General features: G+C 46.8%; 1 protein-coding gene across 1 annotated transcript in view; it reads right to left on the bottom strand.

The window, feature by feature from the left end:
• LETM1 (leucine zipper and EF-hand containing transmembrane protein 1) overlaps nt 1-24,922 on the bottom strand; it is a 420,852-nt gene that overhangs the window by 225,236 nt on the left and 170,694 nt on the right. Inside the window, exon 5 of the mRNA XM_078678611.1 lies at nt 24,278-24,415. Within this exon, the coding sequence (XP_078534737.1) occupies nt 24,278-24,415 (138 nt within the window). The remainder of the gene's footprint in view (nt 1-24,277; nt 24,416-24,922) is intronic.

Raw genomic sequence — 24,922 nt, 5'->3', positions numbered from 1 at the left:
AAATGCTATTCTCAACCCCAGGATCCAAAAACAACCTTCACCAAAAGATGTGTCATTTAATTCTGAGTTCAGGGATATCTTTCATGGATGTTCCATCTTGTTCCTATAGGGAGATAGGCTGGGATCCAATGGGACCAGCCTCCCCAGGCTACCCTAGGGAGCCCTACAGCCCTACAGCAGTGAGCACACAAAGTGGCTGCTGCTCTCTACCAGAGCATGTTACCTGCACTAGTACACGCTCTACCCTATCCATTCACTGCACCCTACCCAGGGGGGTACCTGGAGCCTTCCATAGGGGTGGCTGAGGTGCACAGACAGGGGAGGGTTAAGCCTAGCCAGTGGGGACACTGGCCAGGCTGACATGGCAGTCACTGACTGCACACAGGCCCTGCGCTGGCGGGCCTGAGTCACCTTTTAAAAGCTACTCATGTGGGTGGCGCAATCTGCGCTGCAGGCCCACTAGTAGCATTTGTCATCACCAGCCCTGGCACACACAGTGCCCTCTACTAGGGACTTCGTGGTGATACAAATATGCCAATTAGGTATACCCAATCAATATGACAATTTACAGAGGGAGCACTTACCCTCTGACACTGATCAGCAGTGGCAGAGGGTCCAAAGCATCTAAACCAGCAAAAACGAAATCCAGCACAGCATCAAAAATACATGAGTCAGAGGCAAAAAGATGGGGGAAAACCATGCCAAGGATGTCAGGTCTAACACGTGTCCCCTCCAGCTGAAAGTGGGGAGAACTACCCAACCTCTTGGGAGTCCTCATCACTAAGGCGGAAGAATCTGGACAGACCGTCAGCATTGGCGTGTTCTGTACCAGGGCGGTGCTCCACCGTAAAGTCCATCCCCTGTAGGGAAATGGACCACCTCAACAATTTTGGATTCTCACCCCTCATCTGCATTAACCATCTGAGGGGCCTGTGGTCGGTCTGAACGCGGAAGTGAGTCCCAAACAGGTAGGGCCTCAGCTTCTTCAGAGCCCAGACCACAGCGAAAGCTTCTCTTTCAATGGCACTCCATGTTTGTTCCCTGGGGATTAGCCTCCGGCTAATGAAAGCCACAGGTTGGTCTCCTCCCTCATCATTGATCTGTGAGAGCACTGCTCCCACGCCTTGCTCTGAAGCGTCAGTTTGCACAATGAACTCACTTGAAAAGTCAGGTGCCTTAAGCACCGGTGCTGTGCACATGGCAGTTTTGAGGGTGTCAAACGCAGTTTGACAGGCCTCAGTCCAATTCACTTTCCTGGGCTGATTCCTAGATGTCAGCTCTGTCAAAGGGGCCACAATGGTGCCATAGCCTTTGACAAACCGTCTGTAATACCCGGTGAGACCTAGAAAGGCTCTCACCTCAGTCTGGGTCTTGGGGGGTTCCCAAGCCAGAATGGTGTCAATCTTCGCCTGTAGGGGCGCCACCTTGCCGCTCCCCACCTGGTGTCCCAAGTACACCACAGATCCCTGCCCTATCTGGCATTTACTGGCCTTGATAGTGAGGCCTGCCTTCTGCAGAGCCTTCAACACTTCAGTGAGGTGTTGCAGGTGTTCCTCCCAAGTGGAGCTGAACACCGCAATGTCATCCAGGTAGGCTGCGCTGAATTGCTCCAGCCCTGCCAGTACCTGGTTGACCAATCTCTGAAATGTGGCGGGGGCATTTTTCAACCCAAAGGGCATGACACGAAACTGGAAGTGTCCTTCTGGCGTTGAAAATGCTGACCTCTCCTTTGCCCCGTCAGTTAAGGCAATCTGCCAGTACCCTGAAGTCAAATCAAAAGTACTCAGGTACTGGGCAGCTCCCAACCGATCCACCAGCTCATCAGCTCTGGGGATGGGGTGCGCGTCAGTCTTCGTGACCGCATTGAGCCCACGGTAGTCCACGCAGAACCGAAGTTCTGGGGGGCCACCGGGGGTAGCAGCTTTCTTAGGCACTAAGACCACTGGGCTAGCCCAGGGGCTGCTGGAGGGCTCAATAACCCCAAGCGCCAACATCTTGGAAACTTCTTCCTTGATGCTAGCTCTGACCTTGTCAGCCACCCTATAAAACTTCTGTTTCACAGGCATGCTGTCTCCAGTGTCCACGTCGTGGACGCACCATTTGGTGACACCTGGGGTCAGGGAGAACAGTGGGGCGAACTGACCCAAGACTCGGCGACAGTCCTCCTGCTGTTCTGGGGTCAGGGTGGGGGAGAGGACCACACCATCCACTGACCCATCTTGCTCCTTGACTGCCAGGAGGTCAGGGAGAGGATCACTATCCTCCTCCCCTCCAACATCTGTAGCCATGAGCATAGTCACTTCAGTTCTTTCAAAGTGGGGTTTGAGGCGGTTCACATGGAGCACTCTCAGGGGCTGCCTGGGAGTCTTCAGGTTAACCAAATAGGTAACCTCGCTCTTGCGCTCCACCACCTCATATGGGCCAGACCACTTGTCACGGAGCGCACAAGGCTCCACTGGCGCCATCACCCACACTTTCTGTCCAGGTTGGAACTCCACTAGAGAAGTGTTCTGGTCATACCACCTCTTCATTTCCTCCTGGCTAGCCTCCAGGTTCTCTTGAGCGAGCTTCCTGAAGCGCTTGGTCTGGTTGCGAATGGCCAGCACATAGCTGAACACATCCTGAGGGGTTTTCCCACGGGATTTCTCCCACCCCTCCTTCACCAGAGCCAGAGGCCCTCTGACAGGGTGGCCATACAGCAACTCAAAGGGACTGAACCCTAATGATTTCTGAGGCACCTCCCTGTAGGCAAACAACAGGCATGGCAACAAGACATCCCATTTCCGCCTCATGGGCTCCTCCAGGCCCATGATCATGCCCTTCAATGTGCGGTTGAATCTCTCAACCAAACCATTTCCTTGAGGGTGGTAAGGAGTGGTGAATTTGTATGTCACCCCACACTCACTCCACAGGGACTTCATATATTTAGAAATGAAGTTTGTCCCGCGGTCCGAAACGACCTCCTTCGGAAATCCCACCCGGGAAAAGATCCCCATCAGTGCACGGCCCACCACTGGGGCGGTGACTGTCCTGAGCGGAAGGGCTTCCGGGTACCGAGTGGCATGGTCCACCAAGACCAGGATAAACCTGTTGCCTAGGGCTGTCTTGGGATCCAGGGGCCCCACGATGTCAATGCCCACCCGCTCAAAAGGGGTGCTCACCACGGGAAAGGGTTGGAGGGGTGCCACGCGCTTCCCTCCACTCTTGCCACTGGCCTGATAAGTCTGACAAGACTTACAAAAGGCAGAGACGTGCGTCTTCATCTGGGGCCAGTAGAAATGGGTGACAAGCCTGTGATAGGTCTTGTCTTGCCCCAGATGTCCTGCGAGAGGCACGTCATGAGCCAGACCCAGTAGGAAGTTCCTGAAGCGCTCCGGTACCACCAGCACACGGGCTGCGCCGGGCTCAGCGAACTTAGGCTCACTATAAAGTAAGTCATCCTCCCAATAGATCAAATGCTCCTTGGACCCCAGGCCTGCGGCCTGGTCAGCAGCCTGCTGCCGCACACCAATGAGAGAAGGGCACTCCTTCTGAGCCTGGCAGAATTCCTCCCTGGAGGGACCACCCTCTTGCTGCCACTGGGACAGCTCAGGCAATTCCCCTAGTTCGGCCACCTGCTCCCCTGTAGGTTCCAGGGCATCCCCTTCCGGGTCTGCCTCCTCCTGGACCGTGGGAACAGTGGGGGCCGGTTTCCCGCGCCCTCTACCCCTTCCTCTCTTGGCAGGTCCCTGGGCCATTGTTCCAGGCTCCAGCTCTGTTAGACCGCCCTCTCTTACTGTCATTGCACGGGTGGACACACAGATCCACGCAGGCAAACCCAACATCTCCAAGTGAGTCCGGTGCTCCACCTCTTTCCATGGGGAGCTCTCCAGGTCATTACCTAATAGACAATCTACAGGCAAGGCATCACTTACTACAATCTCCAAAATACCGGAGACTCCTCCCCATTCAAATGGAACTTTCGCCAGCCTGCAGTAGCGCACTGAACTGTCAGCTGCCACCACAGGCCGGAGTACCTGGGGAACAATTTGCTCTTCAGACACCCACTGACACCTAACATATGTCACGCTGGCCCCTGTGTCTCTCAGAGCCTCCACCACCTGTCCATTGATGGTCACCTTCTGCCCGTATTTCTTAGTGTTTTGGGGCAGCAAGGTTTCCTGGGCCATCTCTCGGTCTCCTAAAGAGACAAGGGTCATCACTGCTAACCCTTCCTCCCCACTAGAGATCAAATCCCCTCCCAAAGCTACACTGGCCAATGCCGGTGCTGGAGCACCAGAGGGTGCTGGAGGTTTCTTTGGACATTTGGGGGCAATGTGCCCCACCGCCCCACATGTAAAGCAGGTAGGCGGGGGCCTGTTGTCCTGCTTGCCCTTACGGGGCCAGGACTTCTTAGACTTGGGGGGTTGAGACACCTTCTCCTGGGAACCAGTTTGGGGCCCTTTAGAAGACTCCTTTTGATTACCCGTGTCCCCCCCACTCTTCTGCTGGGGACCCTGTCCACCCTTGGCTGGGGTACTCACCACCCCCTTGTGGACCCTGGTGCTAGTCCACCGGTCCGCCTCTTTAGCAAGCTCACTGGGATCAGTTAACTTACTATCCAAAAGATGCTGGCGCAGCTCTGGGACACACAAACTACTTAAGTGCTCCCTACTAATCAAGTGACACAACCCCACATAATCAGTAACTTTGCTGCCCTTCATCCAACCTTCCAGTGCACGCGTGTACATACTCACACACTCCACCCAAGTACTTGAATCAAGCTTCTTGAAGTTCCTAAACTTCTGGCGGTACTGTTCAGCAGTGAGCCCATACCTGAGGCACAAAGCCTCCTTCATGGCGGAGTAGGACAAAGCATCCTCTGCTTCTAAGGGTGCCAAAACATCCCTCCCAGAGGCCTCAAAATGCTTCCACAATCCTGCTCCCCAATTCTTCTCAGGCACCTCATTCATCTTTAAGGCAAGTTCATACGCTCTGAACCACGCATAAATATCCTCACCCCTCTGATAATTCTGTACCAGATCCTTTGGTATGTATACCTTACCCGCCTGTACTGGTTGTGCGCTGCCACCATTAGAACTGGACCCCCTCTCTTTATATTTGAAATCCAATTCCTTCATGCTCCTCTCATGAGCCAATTGGAGCTTCTTTTCCTCCAAAGCGAGAGCATGCCTCCTCTCCTGTGCCTCTCTCTCAATTTCCAGGCGCAGTTTCTTCTCATCGGCGTCCGCTCTGAGTTTCAAAAGCTCAATCTCATGGGCCCTAGTTCTCTGATTCTCCTCCACTTCCTCTGGAGAAATATTCCTACTGGAGTGGGAGCTGCCGGCCCTAGACGCTGGCTTCGCCACTGGCAATTCACTGGGCCAAAACCCAATCTCCTGTGCGCCACCCTCTTCCATAGGAGCTTCTGGGACACCATGTTTGGCCTCCCACCAGGCCCTCAGAGCTGTCTGTAGCTCTTCCTTATTTGCGCCGCCCCTCACTGGGCATTCAAGCTGTTTGCAGACCTTTCTCAGTTGCTCCTTGTTATAGGTTAACAACTTCTGGATTTCAAATTCCACCTCCACGTCTCCATTCACGCTTGGCGCTTTCCGAGACATGATGCTTCCTACCCTTTTTCAACTAAAAAGGTTTCACCAAAAAGAAAAAGTCTTGCGCAACCTGTTCTGCTAAACTAGACTAGTGATGTACAAGAAATTACTGCCGGTCAAGTGCAATTATTAGTTCAAAATCCGCACCGCGAGCCACCAATGTTAGAACCGGGAGTCTCTGGTTGGCAAATGTAAGTACCTTGGCCCAAGTAGGGACCCCTAGCTCCGGTCAGGGCGACGGAATAACCCTCTGAGATAACCCCTGCTCACCCTCTAGGTAGCATGGCGCGAGCAGTCTAGGCTAAACTCGGAGACAATGTGGATAACATTTGCACTTAACACAACAATAATCCCCAATCCACCACAAACTGAGACCACACAGGTAAGTATATTTTTATAAAAAATATATAACTTTATCTAGTTTCAGCATGTAAATGAAGCAGTTGCATGATAATCACTTCTTTAAAACACATAGCATTTCTAACTTAAAGGTTGCACGTTAAACACTTCATTTAGAACAAGGTTGCACTTAATTCTTAATGGTTCTTGTAAATAGGCAGTCCTCAGAATCAAAACAAAAATAGTCTCTAGTCCCTCGGTATCAAAAACAACGAGTAATACTGATTGACTTTATATTAGCCCTAAAAACGAGCAAGGAAAACAAGGTGGATGCCAACCTGTGCCAGAGGAATCATTCCCCTACCGCTGAGAAGCCTAAGCGCTACAAGCGCGTCTCACCCGAGGGCCGGGGGGGACTCCTTTTCCCTCCCCCGGCACTTCTCCTGCCTCAGGTGGACCTCGCTGGGGAGCGCTCATTCACGCTCGGGCCCGGCCGGTCTCAGCAGGCTCTCCGCCTGCTCTCAATCCTTCGGGGAGCGGCGGGGAGCAGAGACGGCAGGCCGGGGGCTCGAGCACTTCTCCAGATCCCTCGGCGAGGTCGGGTCAGTCTTCCCCGGTCCCGGCGGTGATCACAGCACTTCCTTGGCTCTCGCAGCAGCTTCGGCGAAGCCAGCCAATCCCGTCGCGGCGTTTCTGCCGAGCCCTCAGTGACGTCCGCAGCTCTGGGGGGAATCAGCCAATCCGGTCGCGGCACTTCTCTACCAGCCTCCGGCCACGGCCAATCACCGCACGGCCCCTTCGTGAATGCAAGCAGACCCTCGAGGTCGATTTCAGGGCCCGGGCCCGCGGCGGTGATGATGCAGGCAAGCGGAATTAACCCGCGCTGCGCTGGGGGAGCTTCAGAACCCCTCGGCCCCCACGAGCACGTGTCGATGAACACGCCGATCTCGGGGCAAAGCAGGCAGCAATCAGCGCGGCGCTCTCAATCAGAGCAGAGAGCAGCCAGCGCGCTATCCGGGACACACAGCCAGGCTTAGTCGAGCAGTCCCCGATGTTCACTGCACACAGCAGTTTCACGATCTCCCCGGCCCACAGCTTCAGGGGGGGGGCACAGCAGAGTCTTGCAGTCCTTGGGCAACCTTTATGTTCCTGGGTTGCAGACAGGGAGCCAGCTCTTCTCAGGCCCTTGGAGATTCAAGCTGTAGGCACAGCACACAGCAAAGTCTCAGCAGTTTCAAGCAGGCAGGGACACAGCCCACAGCAAAGTCCCTTTCCCCTCCTCAGCTTCCAGTGATACAGCAGAACAGGTCAGCCCTTAGAGCACACAGCAAGGCAATCTTCCTTTTGTTCTCTCGCCGTCCTCCTTCCAGCAGAGGGTCCGTCTTGATTGTAGAGTTTCAGAATCTAATCTTCTGTAGTAAGGGGTCCTTCCCTTATACCCCTGAACGCCTTTGAAGTCCTTTGTGCAAGGGGATCCTTGGCTCTGGAATGTTTCTGGTGTTCTTCTTCCTGACAGCTTCAGGGCCAGAGGTGACAGTGGACCGGCAGGGGAGTTAGCCAGCACGGTGGTCAGGCAGGCACAGCCCAGCACTATCAGGCTCTTCTCTCTCCCCTTCCCCGGGCAACAGATGTCGCCTTTCACCCCTGGGCTGACTCCAACCCCCTCCGGGGCCCTGCAGCTCCTGTCACGCAGGCATTCCACACACAGGCCCAGGCACACAGAAAGGTTTATACAAAAGAACAGCCACTTCTAAAAATGCTATTCTCAACCCCAGGATCCAAAAACAACCTTCACCAAAAGATGTGTCATTTAATTCTGAGTTCAGGGATATCTTTCATGGATGTTCCATCTTGTTCCTATAGGGAGATAGGCTGGGATCCAATGGGACCAGCCTCCCCAGGCTACCCTAGGGAGCCCTACAGCCCTACAGCAGTGAGCACACAAAGTGGCTGCTGCTCTCTACCAGAGCATGTTACCTGCACTAGTACACGCTCTACCCTATCCATTCACTGCACCCTACCCAGGGGGGTACCTGGAGCCTTCCATAGGGGTGGCTGAGGTGCACAGACAGGGGAGGGTTAAGCCTAGCCAGTGGGGACACTGGCCAGGCTGACATGGCAGTCACTGACTGCACACAGGCCCTGCGCTGGCGGGCCTGAGTCACCTTTTAAAAGCTACTCATGTGGGTGGCGCAATCTGCGCTGCAGGCCCACTAGTAGCATTTGTCATCACCAGCCCTGGCACACACAGTGCCCTCTACTAGGGACTTCGTGGTGATACAAATATGCCAAGTAGGTATACCCAATCAATATGACAATTTACAGAGGGAGCACTTACCCTCTGACACTGATCAGCAGTGGCAGAGGGTCCAAAGCATCTAAACCAGCAAAAACGAAATCCAGCACAGCATCAAAAATACATGAGTCAGAGGCAAAAAGATGGGGGAAAACCATGCCAAGGATGTCAGGTCTAACAGGTAGTATGTGGTAGTCAATTTTCCGTGTATAATTATGCAGTAGGATCAATCACTTCTGGGTTGTTTTGTTGATAATATATCGTCCTGCGTGGCGGCATTGCGATTTGCCTCTTTTCGAGAATTAATAAAAAGAATCCAAAAAAAAAGTTATGTTGAAGGTGGATTGGTAGAAGAACAGAATTCAACTGTTTTGGGCCTAGACAGGAAAAGGCGCGACCACCACATCTGGAGTGGTGAAACCTGGAAACAATCAGAAGAAGGAGAGAAGACTAGCAGAGTGAGCAGTTTGATAAGGAACAAGTTTGTTCTACAGGTACGGAGGACTAGAGCCATGAATGGAACAGTGCAGGCCAGGCAGAACATGTATTAAAGGAGGGTGGTGGAGCAGACCAAGTAGGAGGCTAGCACCATCATTTTGAGTTAGTTGGAGCTGCGGCAGACGGTGAAGAAGACCGTGAAAAACAGCCCCCACAGTCAAGGCGGAATATCGCCATCGCTTTAATCTCGGTTTTCTTCAAATGAGCAGGAAGAGGAATATTTTCCTGAGAAGCTTAATGTTGTATTGTAGTAGAATATATCTATGTAACAGTAGTCTTAGCAACATCTGCTAGACAATGAAATGGAATATAGCATGTATGTGCCCTGATTGAATATAGCACTGGCAGTTACTGACTAGGTCTTTCCAGGGTTGATCGCATTTCTGTACTTGAAATATAAATTGAACAACCTAAATATTGGTGAAGGTATGGTATACTTCTTCAATGGCGACGAGGGTGGGATGTCTCACTACCCAGACCAACACTAATTCGAAATTGTATTGGGCAAGCGGCAGCGGTCGGTATTTCGTCAGCGCGTATTTGTGAGAACAGTGACAGAACCGGACGAGTAGCCCCTGAGGAAAGTAACTGTGTAGGCAGTGTATCACCACAGTGGTGGTATTTTTTTTGTGGAAGAATTAACCCTTAAACAGCTTGAAAAGATTATGGTGAGAGCGAAGCACGTTGAAGTGCGCAGGGTTGAGTGATCATGTGTCTCCAGCACACGTCTTCATTCCATTCCATTATTGTGGGAGCATGTACTAGCGCGTTTGGCTCAGCTGACTGGTGTAAGGAATGCACTGAAGCTGCACGTGAGGCTGAGTTCATTATGTTAGTCAGTGCATAGATTCAAATAGCATAAATCGAAGAAACCACTATGTTGATGCATGTTTGTTGAATCTGGCGTGCCAAAGGCTTAATTTGAGTGTGTTTGAAGAATGCGCTGAGTTGAGCATATCGTACGATTGGAAATTGACGCATGAAGTCAGCTCAGTAACCAACAACACGACTGACAAACATTAGCAGCGCTTATATTTTTGACATTTTGGGTAACTTTGATTAAAGTATTGTTACCATACAACGGTGAACATCTGCTCTTATTGAAGCCAGTTCAATGTGAAGCTGCAAGACGACTTAAAGAAAGGTTTTGGAGACAACTGTGAATACTTTTGCAATGCATTACATCCCCACCAGTCTTCCTAGCTGCCCCTGGTGATTCAGTTATGCCATGGGAGTATTAGCATGAAGTCTTCAAAACCTATCTAGAAGCTTTAGGTGGAAACATTTTCATCACAAGAAGGAAGGTGGCTATGTGGCAGCATAGTCTAGGTGATAGCAGGGAGGAACATATGGAACACACTGCCATGTGGTAACGGAAATGTAGACGATTAAGCAGGATCTGATGAGGAAGGTGAAGGGGATGATGAATATATGTCATGGCAAGGAAAGCACTTAAGACACATTATGGTACGAAGGTCAGAGTCGTAGCAGTAGAGCACTACAGATTATTCTCATGGGTGCAGTCATCTAACAAGTCTGTAGATCTATGTGAGTGCGTTGAGAACATTAGCTGCCACATGTAGTTTTAAAGAACTGCATAAGGTAATTATACTAGACTGATTAATGACCCGAGTTGTAAATATGAAAATAATGTATAGTTGGTAAGCATGTAAGACCCTTCATTAGAAAAGGCTACTGTAGTGGCTTAAAGCATAGAAGATACGTCGCGCTATGTTAAGGAAGAAGAGAAAAAGATGTCAAGTAAAGCGAAAACGGAACACAAAGATAGAATACATTTTGTACAGCAAGGAGGGAAAAATACAGATTCAAAGGAATGTGAATCAGATGAAGATTTTGAAGTGTTGATGTTATATGATATTTTGGAAGGATCACCAGTGTGTGAAACCAGATTCAACATTTCAGAATGTGAGCAATATTATCCGCCTAAATGTTTGGTTTTGATGAATGAGACTTAAGTTGAAATGTGGCTGGATTCATGTTCGCCGTCTATGCTTATCAACCAAGAAACTTGGGGCAAGTTGGGTAGAAAAAGATTTGTTGGAAACTAAAGTTTAGTTGGCTGGGTATTGTAAACAAAATTGCCTATTGTGAGATGTTTCCAAACAAATCTACACTTTAAAGAAAGAGACTACAGGTTGGATGTATGTGGTGGAGAAAGACTGTTGTTTTCTTAGTTGGTTGGAACAGAGAGCGTTAAACATTGTATTGAATCCCAGTGCAAAGGAACAAGCATCGATGTGGGGTGGTGGAAAAAAAGTAGACTTATTCTGAGATAGGCTGGGATGATTAAGAAAGTTTGGAGACAAAATAGTCCAAAAAAGGGAGCGGTTGCAAAAGCCCATAAGGTGCGGAAGGTGCCTGTTATATTGAAGGATGCATTGAAGGCAAAATTGGCCATGGTAATGGAAAAGGGTGTGATAGAACACAAAAAAAAAAACTCGCCAGAATAGTTACGTCCAGTTGTAATTGTTTGTAAACATAATGGTAGTATCAGAATATGTATAGATTTAAGAGATCTCAATGACAATATATGGGTCGATTGTCTTCCCATACCCAACATAAATGAGTTATTGGTGGGTGTTAAAAGAGGACAGTTTTATTCTACGCTCGACCTCCCAAGCGCATAGCATCAGATATTATAACACCCAGATTGCAGACACCTAAACTCATTCATAAGGCCTGAAGGGGCATTTCGATTTGTGTGCATGCCAATCTGCCTTGTGTCCATTTCGGCGGTGTTTTAGCAGGTTATGCAAAATTTGCTGGGTGAGGTGAAGAATGTAAGGTTTTTCAGGACAACATCTTGGTCTGGGCAGAAAGCAAATACATACACGATGTGTTATTACAAAAAAGTGTGTGGGATATTGGAGACGGCGGGGCTCACAGTGAAAATTTAAAAAAATTACATTTGCATGTCAGAATGTTGAATATTTAGGCCATACTATAACGTATGAGGGAATAAAATGTAAAAACAAGTTGATGGAAGCTATTGAGAAGAGCAGAAACCTTTTATTTTATATTATATTATGGGGCATCACATGACAAGAGGGATGTGGACAGAACATGTGAGACAGATTTCCCCATATTGGTCCACCACAGTATGTGGTGCTTACTGTGTGGTCCTGAAGAAGGTGGAGTGTTACCATCTTTCACCCACCAAAATGTACCTTGACTATCTTTCTGAGAGATCCAAGTCCACAACATAGCAACAGAAATTGGAGACCTTTCCAAGTTTTAATCTGTAGTGTACGTCATATGTGGCTGGGATCGGAATGAGTGGTGCATATGAGAGCTTGTCTGATTTGTGTATGAGTGAGAGAGAGTGGATTGCGATATGGGGATGTGTACAAAATACATTTGTGAACACAATTGACATGTACACTGTAATAAGTGTTTATGCTAATTGTATGAAATAACATTTTCCTTTTGACTTTTTGTATAAATGTATTTTTGATGATTAAAACATTCAAATGTATATGGTTAAAATAACTGTAAATAATGTTTTGAACATGTCAAAATATGGCAGGATATTAACATGGCTGAAATTAATATAAACTAAAACAAAATATACAAAACTCTCATATGCTTTGAAGTTAGCTTAAGGTCAGGGCATTGAGCACTTAGAGCCAATATAGAAGATATACAGGTCGTGTGGGATATTGCACTTTTGCTGAGAAATTGAGAAGGCTCCGCGTCCAGTTGATAAAAATCAACGGAGTTCTTTTTTAGGCCTGGCAGATTATTTCCCCAAATTAGTAAGTAATTTTTCAGACAAAATGCAACCTCTTCGGATGGTAATATAGAAGGGGCAGCATTATGAATAGACGAGTGCATGTCGAGTAGCAATTGACAGGTTATGAAAATATAGTAAATGCGGTGCAGTTGACACCATTTGAGGTACATGATCATACTGCAGTCTCCACAGATGTGAGTATGCGTGGACTGGGGGCTGTGCTTATTCAAGTATGCAACAGAAAAGAAAGAGTAGTGGTATTATCCACGAGAACACTGAAGGGGGCGGAAGCAAGTTATTGGACGATCGAAAAAGAAGCGCTTGCCTATTGTTGGGGAGTCCAACATTTTCAAAATTTCGTGTGGGGAAGGGAGCTTGAATTACTAACTGACCACAAACTGCTAGCTGATGTTTTCATTTCAAAAAGTACGGGCGAATTGCGAAGTGGATTTATAGGTTGCAAGAGAACGCATTTAAAGTGAGGTATGTCCCATGTCTGCGCACTGTGAATACAGACTGTTTATCTAGATTACTATTGCAAAAGGATACTGAAGAAGAAGAGGAAGATTGAATGGTTGCGGTCATTGTATGCATGAAAGTTAACGCCATTTCAGAGAATGAGTAGAGGGAGATTGTAGCGAAGGACATAGAAATGTAAGTTCTCGTGAGAAATTAAGCTAAAGAACGATCAATGATGGGAGATAGCAAATTATAAGAATGTGTGGTCGGAACGATCATGCCAGGATGGAATTGTGAGGAAAGGAGACAAGTTAGTGCTACAAGTAGAGTTGAGGTAAAGGCTGTTGGTGATTTTGCATGAAGGTCATGGGGGAATGTCTGGTATGAAGAGGAAGGTGAGAGAGGACTTTTGGTGGCCAGGTAAAGACTAGGATGTGGAAAGGTATGTATGGAAAAGACGCATTGAGTAAAAGAAATGCCGGTTGTTATTAAAAAATTTCCGTCCAAAGTGTGGCAGAAAGTTGCTATGGATATCTGTGGTCCATGTGAGTTGGAGAGTAGTGGGACAAGGTTTGCCATAGTAATGGTGAACTACTATTCTAAATGTCCTGAGGTGAGTTTACTAAGCAAAGTAAAGTCCTGGACAATATTGGAACTTTGTGAGAAGGTGTGGAGAATGGAACGATATCCGGAGACAGTACTGTATTATAAAGGTCCTTAATTCATATCAGAAGTATTTGGGATGTGTTTGTGGGGGGTGAAGCATGTGAGGACAGCGAATGGGCATCCACAGGAAAACAGCTGAGTTTAACGATTGAGTAGAGTTCTTAGTGGAAACAAACAATTGTCTGTTCAAGTGGATTAGAATGGAAAGAGGAAATAAAGAAACTGCTAGTGAGTTATTACACCATTCTGCATTCCACTATAACGGAGGCACCTTTGTGTTATTAAGGGGGGAAAAAACATGTACTAAGCCTGTACCAGGATAGATGGGAGGAATAGTAGAAAATGAGGAGAAATTGTTGAGAAAGGTACAAATTAAAACAAAGTACATGAAGGATGGGAAGTGTAGAGGAAGTGAGTACGAGTGTGGGGATTTTGTGCACACATGGTTGCTGGGTGACAAAAGAAAGGGTTTATTAAAGTGGTCAACTTCAAAACAGATTGTGAATTTGAGGAAGTATAGTGTGGAGGACAGAAAAAGATGGAATATAAGAAACAGTCAGGTGTGGTAAGGCGAAGTAGGAAGATGGATTATTAGTGAGGGCTAAATTGAGGAGAGAAAAGAACACAGAGAAAAACGAGTTACAGGAGGAACAGGAAGAGTCCATTCTGAGGAAGAATGATTGGACGAGAAAGTTACCTGAGCATTTAAAAGAATAAGTTTTGAATGAAAAGTGATACCAGAGTATTATAAATTAAATCTCATATATTGTGAGGAGCCGAGCCGGCGACCAAGATGGCCGCCTGACCACCGGCTCCGGCCGACCCAGCTCCACCAGCCCATCATCCTCGCAAAAATCCTGATCCCCGCCTAGTGCAATAGGCGGGGGAAAGTAAGCGGCGCCCGGTAAGACTACCCCGGTCATTTTGCGGGCCCCGGTGACCGCGCAGCGCCGCCTGGGGAGCTGCAGCCTGCGCTGGCTGGAAGCCGGGGTCTTGAGTAGCCGGGTCCCCCGGCCGCAGTGCGACAACATCGGCCACCGGGGCGGCCTGGTGTCGGCCCGGTCGGCGGTCGCGGGGACGGCTGGCGATTTACTCCCTGTGCCTCGCTCGCTGTGAGGGACCCCCGCAGGCCAATCTCCTTGTTAAATGCGGAACCTAAAATCTTGGCGAAATTTCTGGCGAACCGCCTGGTAAAGGTTATCACGACGTTGATTCATCCAGACCAGTCGGGTTTTATGCCCCGCCGGAAAACAGCTCCTAATTTGCGCAGGTTGCATGGGGTTCTCTGAGGGGCTTCACAGATACACGAGCAGACGATTCTGTTATCCTTGGACGCCACCATGGCTTTTGACAGAGTGGAATGGCCCTATCTTTTTGCCATCTTGGGCAAGTTGGGCATAGGCTTGGAGTTTGTTTCCTGGGTCCGCCTCTTATATTCCGGTCCGCTGGCCCGAGTAGTTGTTAATAACCGTAGATCGGCTGATTTTGCGTTGGGGAGGGGCACCAGACAGGGCTGTCCTCTCTCCCCGCTGCTATTTGCATTGGCGCTCGAGCCGCTTGCGGCCTGGGTCCGCTGGAACAGATCGATTAGGGGGCTCCGATGGACATCCGACTGGGAAGTCAAGATATCGCTCTACGCGGATGATATTTTGTTGTATTTGACCTCTCCTCGACATTCGCTTACAGCATTCTTAGACATCCTGGAGGTGTTTAGTAGATATTCAGGCTTCGCCATTAACTGGACGAAGTCGGTTCTGTTTGATTTGAGTGGCGATCCCCCGGAGGTTCCTTCAGGGTGCCCGGTTAAACTGGCAACGGAGGGATTCAAATATCTTGGTATTTTTATATCCTTGGACCAGCAGAGCAGATACTCCAATAACCTGTTGCCTCCCTTGGCTCGGCTTAGGTGCGATGTGAATCGCTGGAAGTCGCTTTCGCTCTTTCTTCTCGGTCGTGCTGTTCTGTTTAAGATGATGGCTCTTCCTCGTTTCCTCTACGCGCTTCAGAACTCTATGGACCCGGTTTCCCCGTCGTATTTCAGGGAGATTGAGTCTCTCCAGAGACAGCTTCTTTGGGATGGTAGGCCCCGAATCGCATTTGCTAAAGTGACGTTACCATGGTATGACGGGGGATTGGTCTGCCTAATATTCGTAAATATTACTGGGCGTCACATTTGGTGGCGGTTAACCAGGCTGTTTATGGCTCGCCGTTGGACCCCGGCTATATTAAGGATCGTGGCCAGGTTCCCGGGGGTAATTCACTAGGGCACTTTATGCGAGGCGTGGACGTTTTCCCTTGGTGGGACAAGCGGCGGTTGCTGTTTATGTCTGGCACGAGGTTAACCGCTCCATTGGTTGGGTGGGGAAAATCACGCTGGCTACACCCCTCTGGAATTCTGAACGTTTGGGCAGTCTATGGAAGTCCAAGGGTTTTGACAAATGGGACCTCATTGGAATTTCCAGAGTTGGGGATCTCTGGGGTAAGGATGGCATCCTCCCATTTGAGACTCTGCAGGAACGGTATCAAATGCAGGGGACCAAGAGGTTTCGTTACCTTCAGATTCGGCATGCGCTGCTGGCAAGTATTCCCCGTGACACGACGCTCCCGGAGGCTTCCCCGTTGGAGGATCGTGTGTTGGACGTCATCTCCCAATGAAAACGATCTCCTTGATTTATAAAAAACTAGTTAATCACACGGAGGATCCCTTGGTGGTACTTAGGAACCAGTGGACAGTGGATGGATTGATCCTAGATGATGAGGACTGGAGGGATACCGTCGCCTCCCCAAGGGTCGTTGCCATCCAGATGAGGCTCCGACTGGTTCAATTAAAGATCCTCCACCGCTGCTATGTGACTGGCCCACGGTTGGTGCGAATGGGTTTGGCTGTGAGTGAGGAGTGCAGGAGAGGGTGTGGCGAGTCGGGGACGTTTTTGCATGTGATGTGGGACTCTGCCCTCATTTGAGGTTACTGGTCTACTATTCATGCCAGGGTGCGTGAGGTGTGGGGAGTGAGTTTTGAGTTGGAGGCGCGGCGTTGTCTCCTGAATGTATGGGACCCGACGAAGCTTCCAGGTGGGCGTTATATTGCTCAAGTGACGTCACCGTGATGTTAATTTCGACTCCAATGCAAAGATTGAGCCAGCACCCCCTACCCGCGGGATAGCTATAGAAACGTTTCCTGTTCCAGTCTAGTGAATGGGAATAAGGTTAGGAGTCTGCCGTTAGAGGAACCACCAGGAAGAGCAAAAAAGAAAGTAAATAACTTCCTCATCAGAGTTCAGGAGATGGATTTAAGACCCACTTTTTTTTATTTTTTTTTATTGAACCTTTATTTAATAGCAAGTACGATTACAAGGATGGGCCTACAACCATCACGGCTGGCCGCTAAAAGATCAGACATTGCAAGCATTACGTACAGTGGCAACAAACCAGAACCAGAAATTTAACGGCAATAGAGCAAATAAGCCGTAGGCCATCTCATCCCTGGCCCTGTCTGTCAGCGACACAGCCCGAAGCCTTCCCAGTAAGCAATGCGGAGCACTGTATAGAGCAGGGGTCTCCAAACCGGTCCTGGAGGGCCGGATCCATGCCAGATTTTGTGCATATCCCCATTGAGATACATGTAGTTATTTTAAAAATCTGGCATGGATCCGGCCCTGCAGGACCGGTTTGGAGACCCCTGGTATAGAGGGTCTGAACAGGATGAGCGGGCCCGGAAGGGACGAGGCCATAAAAAAGCATAATAATCTAAAACCATCACAATATAGATAGTGAAGATCAGACAATAACAATGCCGGTCCCATAAACTTCCCAGAGCTGGCAAGGAGTAGAAACACCCAGGAGATGAAAGTCAGACAATCCGGCCACTGCCGCGATACATCCAGGCCAGTCCAGGGAGGAGAGGGACTCTCCACCGCCAACCGCCAGTCGGAGATGCGTCCCAGGGATAGAGCCACACGAGCAGTCGAGACGAGTCGCATGGGCACAGGAGTCCAGTCACTAAACGGCCCGAAGGGCACTCGAAGGTCCGACACCTCCTCCATGATGACAGTATCAAGTTCAGCGGCTAACCCCTGAAGTAGAACCGCGGCCTCCACAGACAGCGAAACAAAAATGGCGTCGATCCGTACGCCTAGATCGAGGGCGTAACAATCAATGGTTTCGTGCAAAGTTGTTATGGCCTCAAACACATCCCGGGGCGTGAACTCTGTCACGCGTTGCAAGCATTTCGGCCCCATCTCTGGAACAGCCGCCCGGTCCGGACGTGAGCCATGAAGAAGGGCACCAGCCGCCATCTTGATCCAATCAACACCGTCCCCCCGCACACACTCAGGGACCAGGCCGCATTGCGAGGGCACCGCAGGACGTGTCTTCAGGTCAAACGGATTGTGGGACAGGGTCCAGAATGGAAGTCACCAGAAGGCTAAAAGTCCCGCCGGATCCCGGGAGCCCGCCGCAATGTCGGGGGCGGTCTCAGGCTACACCAGGGCAATAAGACTTGGGGAGGGGGCAGGAACCAAGCGCCCCCTCCGAGTCCTCGCCACCACACCGCCCCTCGGGGGCCTCCGTCAAGCGGCGCGGGGAGGCACCGCAGGCAGCGGTTCTTCAGATCAGTGGCTCTCACCGGCAAGGCTCCCCTCCGCCAGCAACGATCTTTGGCGCTGTGGTTGCGGCCGGAGGCCCCGCCTAATCAACGCCCCGGTCTCTCCATCTCGTGGGCCGCAGAGCATTCGGGTAGAAATCCCGGGAACGGCGGCATGCAGGAGCTCCGGGAGCAAACGGTAGGTGCTTGTTATCTTCCTCAATCGAAGTATGCCTCCGTGGGCCAGGATATGAGGCAGGATAGCCATGTGGGGAAAAAGGGCTCGCGGAGCCGAGCGACTATGCGACCATTTCGAATGCCTGCTTGGCTCCTCCCCCCAAGACCCACTTTTAATTAGTGAAAGCACCCATCTTTTTTTAGCTTTTCCAGAGTATCCCAAATTATATTTCTTCTTAGGTCTGGCATTTGAGAAAATTTCAGCTGCCTCGCCTGGCTATTTCATCGAAAAGAATTCATAGATCATATACATGCATGGAGGAGCTTTTTGTCAACAGGCTTCAACCGTTGGTCTGTTGAACATTTGCTTCTACCCACCACAGCATTCAGCCTAGGGCAATGAGTCAGCTCACTTTAGCTACAGGCTTTTCTTACTTTGCGAGACTGAGAAAAGCACTGTTTACATCTTCTTAAAAATGGTACCTTTTTCTTCAGTGACAACGCACATCAAAAGTGTGCTTTCTGAATTTTATTTGTGTGCATTATCTTAAAAACTGTACTTTTGTCTGCACTCTGGGTGCCCAATTATGAGGTGGTTTACTTCCAGATTTTTTTTTAAAGTTGCTATTATCAAGTGTTTACGTTACACTGCGGCTGTATGGAATACGAGTGGTTGGTTTAGTGATGATTTCTTCATGTAGCCTTCCGAAAAACAGAACAGTAAAATGCATGAAACACGTGAAATGCTTGTTTTTCTTCTATATAATCCACATTTATCTGGTGGCATGTTTTCTTTTTTTCCCTTTATAATTTTTGCAGCTTATGCTTGGATAAAAATATAAAAAAGAACATTTTGTCAGCAGGAAAAGGCCAGATTTTTTTTTAATTAAAGTTTATGGTAGTTAAATTACATGGCTTAAATAAACAAGACCAAGTAAAGAGGGAATTCGGATCTGACCAATTCAGAACATACGTTTTGGAATGTACACCAATTCAATTGCACGTATTACTATTACCAAAAGATAACTAAAAAATAAGTGCGCTATCCACCATTTGTACATATCTGAAACTTAAGAGTAATTCTATGTACACATTAGGAAACACCCGACCATATAAAAGTATAATATTGAATGTAGTGATCTGCATTCCCTAGTCCCTTACTCACTCTTGTTTCAAAAAATCATCCTTTCCAATTTTTGGGCTTAATGCACCATGCACATGATCACAAATGGTCCAATCCAGATAGCTTTTTCTGTGGCTAGTTTGTTTATTTATACATTGTACAGAACACTGCACGCCACCTCATAGATACTTAAGCGCATTATTAATTAACAAAACACAAAGATTTTTGGTAGACTGAGTCAAACTAAATGAAGGGCATGACTGTTATCAGGTATTCCTTACCTGCTTCCCAAGTCTTTAGGTCTAGCATCAAACGCTACCTCAAATTGATACCAAGTCTTTAGTCAATGCTGTTTTGTTACATTTTTAAGAGTTTCTGGAACAGAGGTGATTACATTCTGCTCTTATCAAAGAGTTTCAGAGTTTAGAGCCCGAAATTTCGATGTTCTGTCATCCGAATGTGAGATACTGGATAAGGTACATATTGGCAGATCATTGGTTCCTGGAAGGTATATGGTGGGCAGTCAGATCTTGCATTGGTGGCCTGATGAATGGTATGGTACATCTTTAATGCTATCCTCTACTCCCAGTGTGGCTTGGGGGAGGGAGGGGGGGGTTTAAGCATGGTTTCAGGAGACTGAGGCATAATTTGACTTTCTAGTTTAAAATCCGTTGTAATCTGTCAGTGAATTTCTTTAGGAGATCTGTATAGAAGATGCTACAATAATCCAGACATCCTATTACTAAGAAATCAGGTACGTTGGTGGCTGGTTTTCAATACTCAATAATGGGAGTATTTTCTGGAGCATGGAACTTTGCAGGTTAGCATCATTTTCAAATCAGATCAGGAATTCCCACTATCAGTCAGTACAGAAATCAGTTTCTTTCTTTTTGCAAAATGTCCATCAGAGTGCCGAGGTTTGTGGGCCATGTGTCAAAAGTATCTCACAGCACCACTATCTTTGCCTTCTCCTCTATTCATGCAGAGAAAACGTTCGGTCATATAATGGAATGTGTAGTTAAGGGATTTTGTGAGGTTTATCTAGTTTCCAAGTTCATTTGTTTAGATGAATATGAATGTGGGTTTATGTCATCGTATATTTGGAATCTAAGCTGGAGGATCTCTAGTTAATAGCTTTCAGAAGCCTATAAATGTTAAACAAAAAAGGGTGTGAAGGTGGTCCCTGTGGCACGCTACATATCGCCTTTTGAGTTGACTGTTCAACGGAAACACCTGAAGCAGCTGTTGCTGCAGTTGTGATGGAAGAAGTGGATCCAGTTTTGAGGAAACTGAATACCAAGGTCCATTCAAGTTCTGTTCACTGAGAATCCATCATCTTCTCTTTCTGAATGGGCTGCTTGCCGTCATTTAAGGTGAAGGGGAGTGCTATTTCTGTTCCTAACAGAGGTCTGAAGCCTGATTGTTGGTCACTGCTGGAGAAGAACTGGTTAGGGATAGGCAAGTAGTTTAAGAGGTCTTGTAGGTTTGCTAAAACATGAAATCAATTAATTACTGCAAACATCATCATACTCAAATTGATACAGATAATGAAACAGAAACAATACAATGTTTATCAATTATATGAATTAGTAAATGCTGACACGATTTTAGGAGACCAAAAGTGAGGCATCTGGAGGGCTAAAATGTCCCCCTCCTCACCCCCCAAAAAAGGTTAGACTCTAAGTCTAGGGTGACATGCACATATCGATATGTGCTACCTGAGAAGGAACAGGTGCTGGAGAACAGTTCGTTTTCTTCCCACAAGAGTGCCATGGGCAAATTCAAACCAGGAGACTGCATTACAGATAATGGAAGAGAGAGAATTTTTTTTTGTCAAAAGGACTTTCATTTGTTCCAACCACAGTTCCTAGTAGTTGTAAATGGTTGTCTTAAAATGGAGCAAAGACAATTTTTCAGGAAGGTCAGGTTAAAACACTATTTCACCAAGACTCCTACTCCCACTCCCACTCACAACAGGATGGGAACAACATGATTAAAAAAAACCTCTACATTTACACCGCCTGCGCATATTGATGTCACACAAGGTACTAGCTTTTGAACAAGTTGAACTCTGAAATGTTATGAAGCTTCTTAACCAAAAGGAGTTCATTAAGTCTAACATAGGCAAGGAAGAACAAATGGGTCGAGAATCACTGAAGAATAACACAGATGTTATCAAATCTGCAGAAAAGGATGGGGACATAGTGCTGCAAAGTGCAGCTCCCTAAAAACTTTATAGTGGATCTGTTGGGAATAGCAATAACTAAGAACTTTTTTGTTTTTCAACATGATTATTATTTTCAGACAAAGGGGATTGCGATGGCAGCTGAATTTGCTCCAGACCTAGTTAAACTCTTAGTGGATAAGTATGAGTACACTCACACATATGCTACTAATAATGCTTACCTAGATAACATCACATTATGAAAGAGGTATATAGATGATGTGCTGATCATCTGGACAGGGAAAGAACAAGAACTAACCAATTTTTTCTCATAGCTAAATTAAAGGTCCCTGGAGAGCAAATTCACTATAACCTACAATAGAATGATCAACTTTCTGGATATTAGTATCAAAGTATAGGATGGGAAACTCTATACAACATTATTTAGAAAGCCAACTGAACGCAACACACTGTTGAGATACACAAATCACCACCCTAGAAACCCAAGGGACAATCTCCTGTACGGCTCATTCCTCAGAATCAGGAGAAATTGTTCCTCTAGGGTAGACTACTTTAAGGAATCAGGTATTTCACTCCAGAGGTTACAAGAACAAGGTTAGTCCAGAGGTCTGTTGAAACAAGGCACATAAAACAACCTTCCACTGTCCACTGAATACTGTTCTCAAGACACGTGATAAATCAGACACCACACACAAATCGGACAGCAACAATATTATTATTTTGCGACTGGCTTACCACCTACTTGAAGTAGGTGATAACTGTGATTGTTTTGTGACCGCATTTGCGGTTGCAACACAATCATACATACCAGTGCGACTCTCTATTAGGAATTGTAGCCCTTGGCACGCCCCTTCCTAATAGCGAGCCACAAACCTCATTTTGCAAGTCGTTAATAGATTACCGACTCGCAAAATAGAGCTTGTACAAGCCACAGACCTATTTAGCGGTCGCAAATAGCCCGATTCCCAGTTTGAGACAGCTAAAATTGCTTGTATATCTGGCCCTAAGATACATACTGCAAGTTTCAGTGGGTGAATAGGGTAAAGGCATGTCTTCACTGATGGAGGAAGTGAGAAGGGTAACCATGCTAACATGGCTGCATACTTATTAACACAATGTATCCTCGCAAAAGTGAGCTCTGGTCTTAAATCAATAAGGATAGAGCAGAGGCATGGACCGCCCTGTTGGTGGACAGAACCTCTATCACAGATAAGCGCGCACGCTCAAGCAGCGTGCGGCTTCTCTATTATATAGAGGGACTCTTCTTCCGAGGCCTCACTTCTATCGCTGAGCGGGCAGGGAATCACCGGATGAGTTCTAGATGATTTGGTTGTTCTTATTCAGTAAGAGATGAGAGTTGGTGTTACTACACTTATTAGTGAGCTGTCCCACAATCTTTATAGATGGGTTTTGGCAGACATTTAATATATTTTAAGATCTATTCTATACTGTAAAGGGACATTTGAGACGAACATGACGCCTGCTCTGCAGTGTCCCAGAAGGTGCATACCAATACGCTTTTTGACTGACTTAGAAGTTCCCCGAATGGGAGGTGGGTCAGTTAAATGCCATTGAGACTTATTCATTTACTTTAATTAACACAGTCACCGACGGATGCTTGGTTTTGTACATAGGAGTTACTCGACACGGAGAACTACCTTAAAATGAGCACATTTAAGGTGTGTATGAGACCCATGAGATTATCAGGCGATTTCTGTTTGACTCCAGGTTTGTCATTAACAATACAGGATGACTTGATAGACTAAACACACAGCATGTTTACACATGCAGTCTAATCCAAGATTGTATTTGATCATAAAGGCTGCATTTTATTTTAGTGTCTTAGACCCGCAATGAGTTTTTACTAATCACGTTGATTAAGTAACGCCGATGATATACATATCTAGCCTGTACTGGATCTTACGTCTGGCGATCAGCATAAGAGATAATCCTGGCACAGTCAGGACTTGTGAAATTGTTTGCTATAGATGGGAAATTTTTCAAATCTATTCTTTTACACCCAATTTGAGAAATTACTTACTGATACTCATAGAATCACTTGATTTGATCAATTGCACTGCATGAGCATGTTTTTCACATTAAATTAGAAGCATCCTTTTGTTTGTTTGATGCAATCTTGATACAGTTGTATTGAATGCACAAAGGAAAGGTAAAATGTCTGAGACCCACGTGTGTTCAGAGTCATTTATTTGATATAATTGTATTGAATACACCAAAGCAAAGTGAGACCCGTGTGTGTTCTTATTCATTCATTTATGTAAAAAAATTTAGAGAGAGATACGCTTCCTCTAGTGGTAATGACTAAAGTGATTATATGAAATGTATGCTTTTCTACCATTGTTCTTGTATACTGATCTATACCTAGGTTCTGAGGGACAAAGGGTTACCCCATTGTGGATGAATGATTTATTCTTAACAAAAGCATGCTCTTACATCACTTAAGAATGTTCTAGAGGGTATAATCAAGCATTAAATGTCTTTCACCCATGTTTCTGGCACTCTACTAAGTTCAATAACACTAGACTAAGATAAGAATACTACATACAAACAAAAAACGATTTTTTTTGTATAGAATAAGATAAATACCTTTTGGAAAAAAGTAGAAAATTCTTTTGCAGCATCTCCCTTGGACGCTTTATTTCTTAAAGCCATTTCCTCAATTGTATCTTGAAGAAATTTAGCCACTCCGAGCTTAGCTCTTAGTTCTTTCTTTAATCTCTCCTCCTGAAAAGAAAATAATGACTTAAGTTGGTACATGTTACGACAAAACACACAATTGTTATAAAAATCTTTTACGTGATGATTACTGCAATTAATGAATGGAAAAATATTTAGAGGTTTTCAATTCTGAGATCATTTTAATTTCGGAGTAACAATCGAGAATGGAGAAAGTAATGATAATGACATTGCAAGATAGTTAAAAATCATCAAGCCTTCAGGCCAAGTAAACTCTTGGCAGTACAATCAAAAAAGAGAAAAGGCTATGCAAGGCATCCCTATGAGACACAAATCTATTTCATCTAGCCAGCAAGAGTTAAGAGCTTGCTACTGACATCCAATGTGAGATACTGATTGAAAGTTTGAATCCGGCCTTCAGAGGCATTAATATTTTAAAGTTTGAGAAAATCAGTAATACTATATGGGGGTAATAGTAACATATACAAACTGAAGAACTTGGAAAAGCAAAGGCACATACTGCAGTACTACTGAATGCTACCCCAACAAGCATCG

The sequence above is a fragment of the Lissotriton helveticus genome, chromosome 2_2, assembly GCF_964261635.1.
Source record: "Lissotriton helveticus chromosome 2_2, aLisHel1.1, whole genome shotgun sequence".
NCBI classification, from domain to species: domain Eukaryota; kingdom Metazoa; phylum Chordata; class Amphibia; order Caudata; family Salamandridae; genus Lissotriton; species Lissotriton helveticus.
Note: the sequence above shows the minus strand (reverse complement) of the source record. Positions and strands in the feature narration are given on the sequence as shown.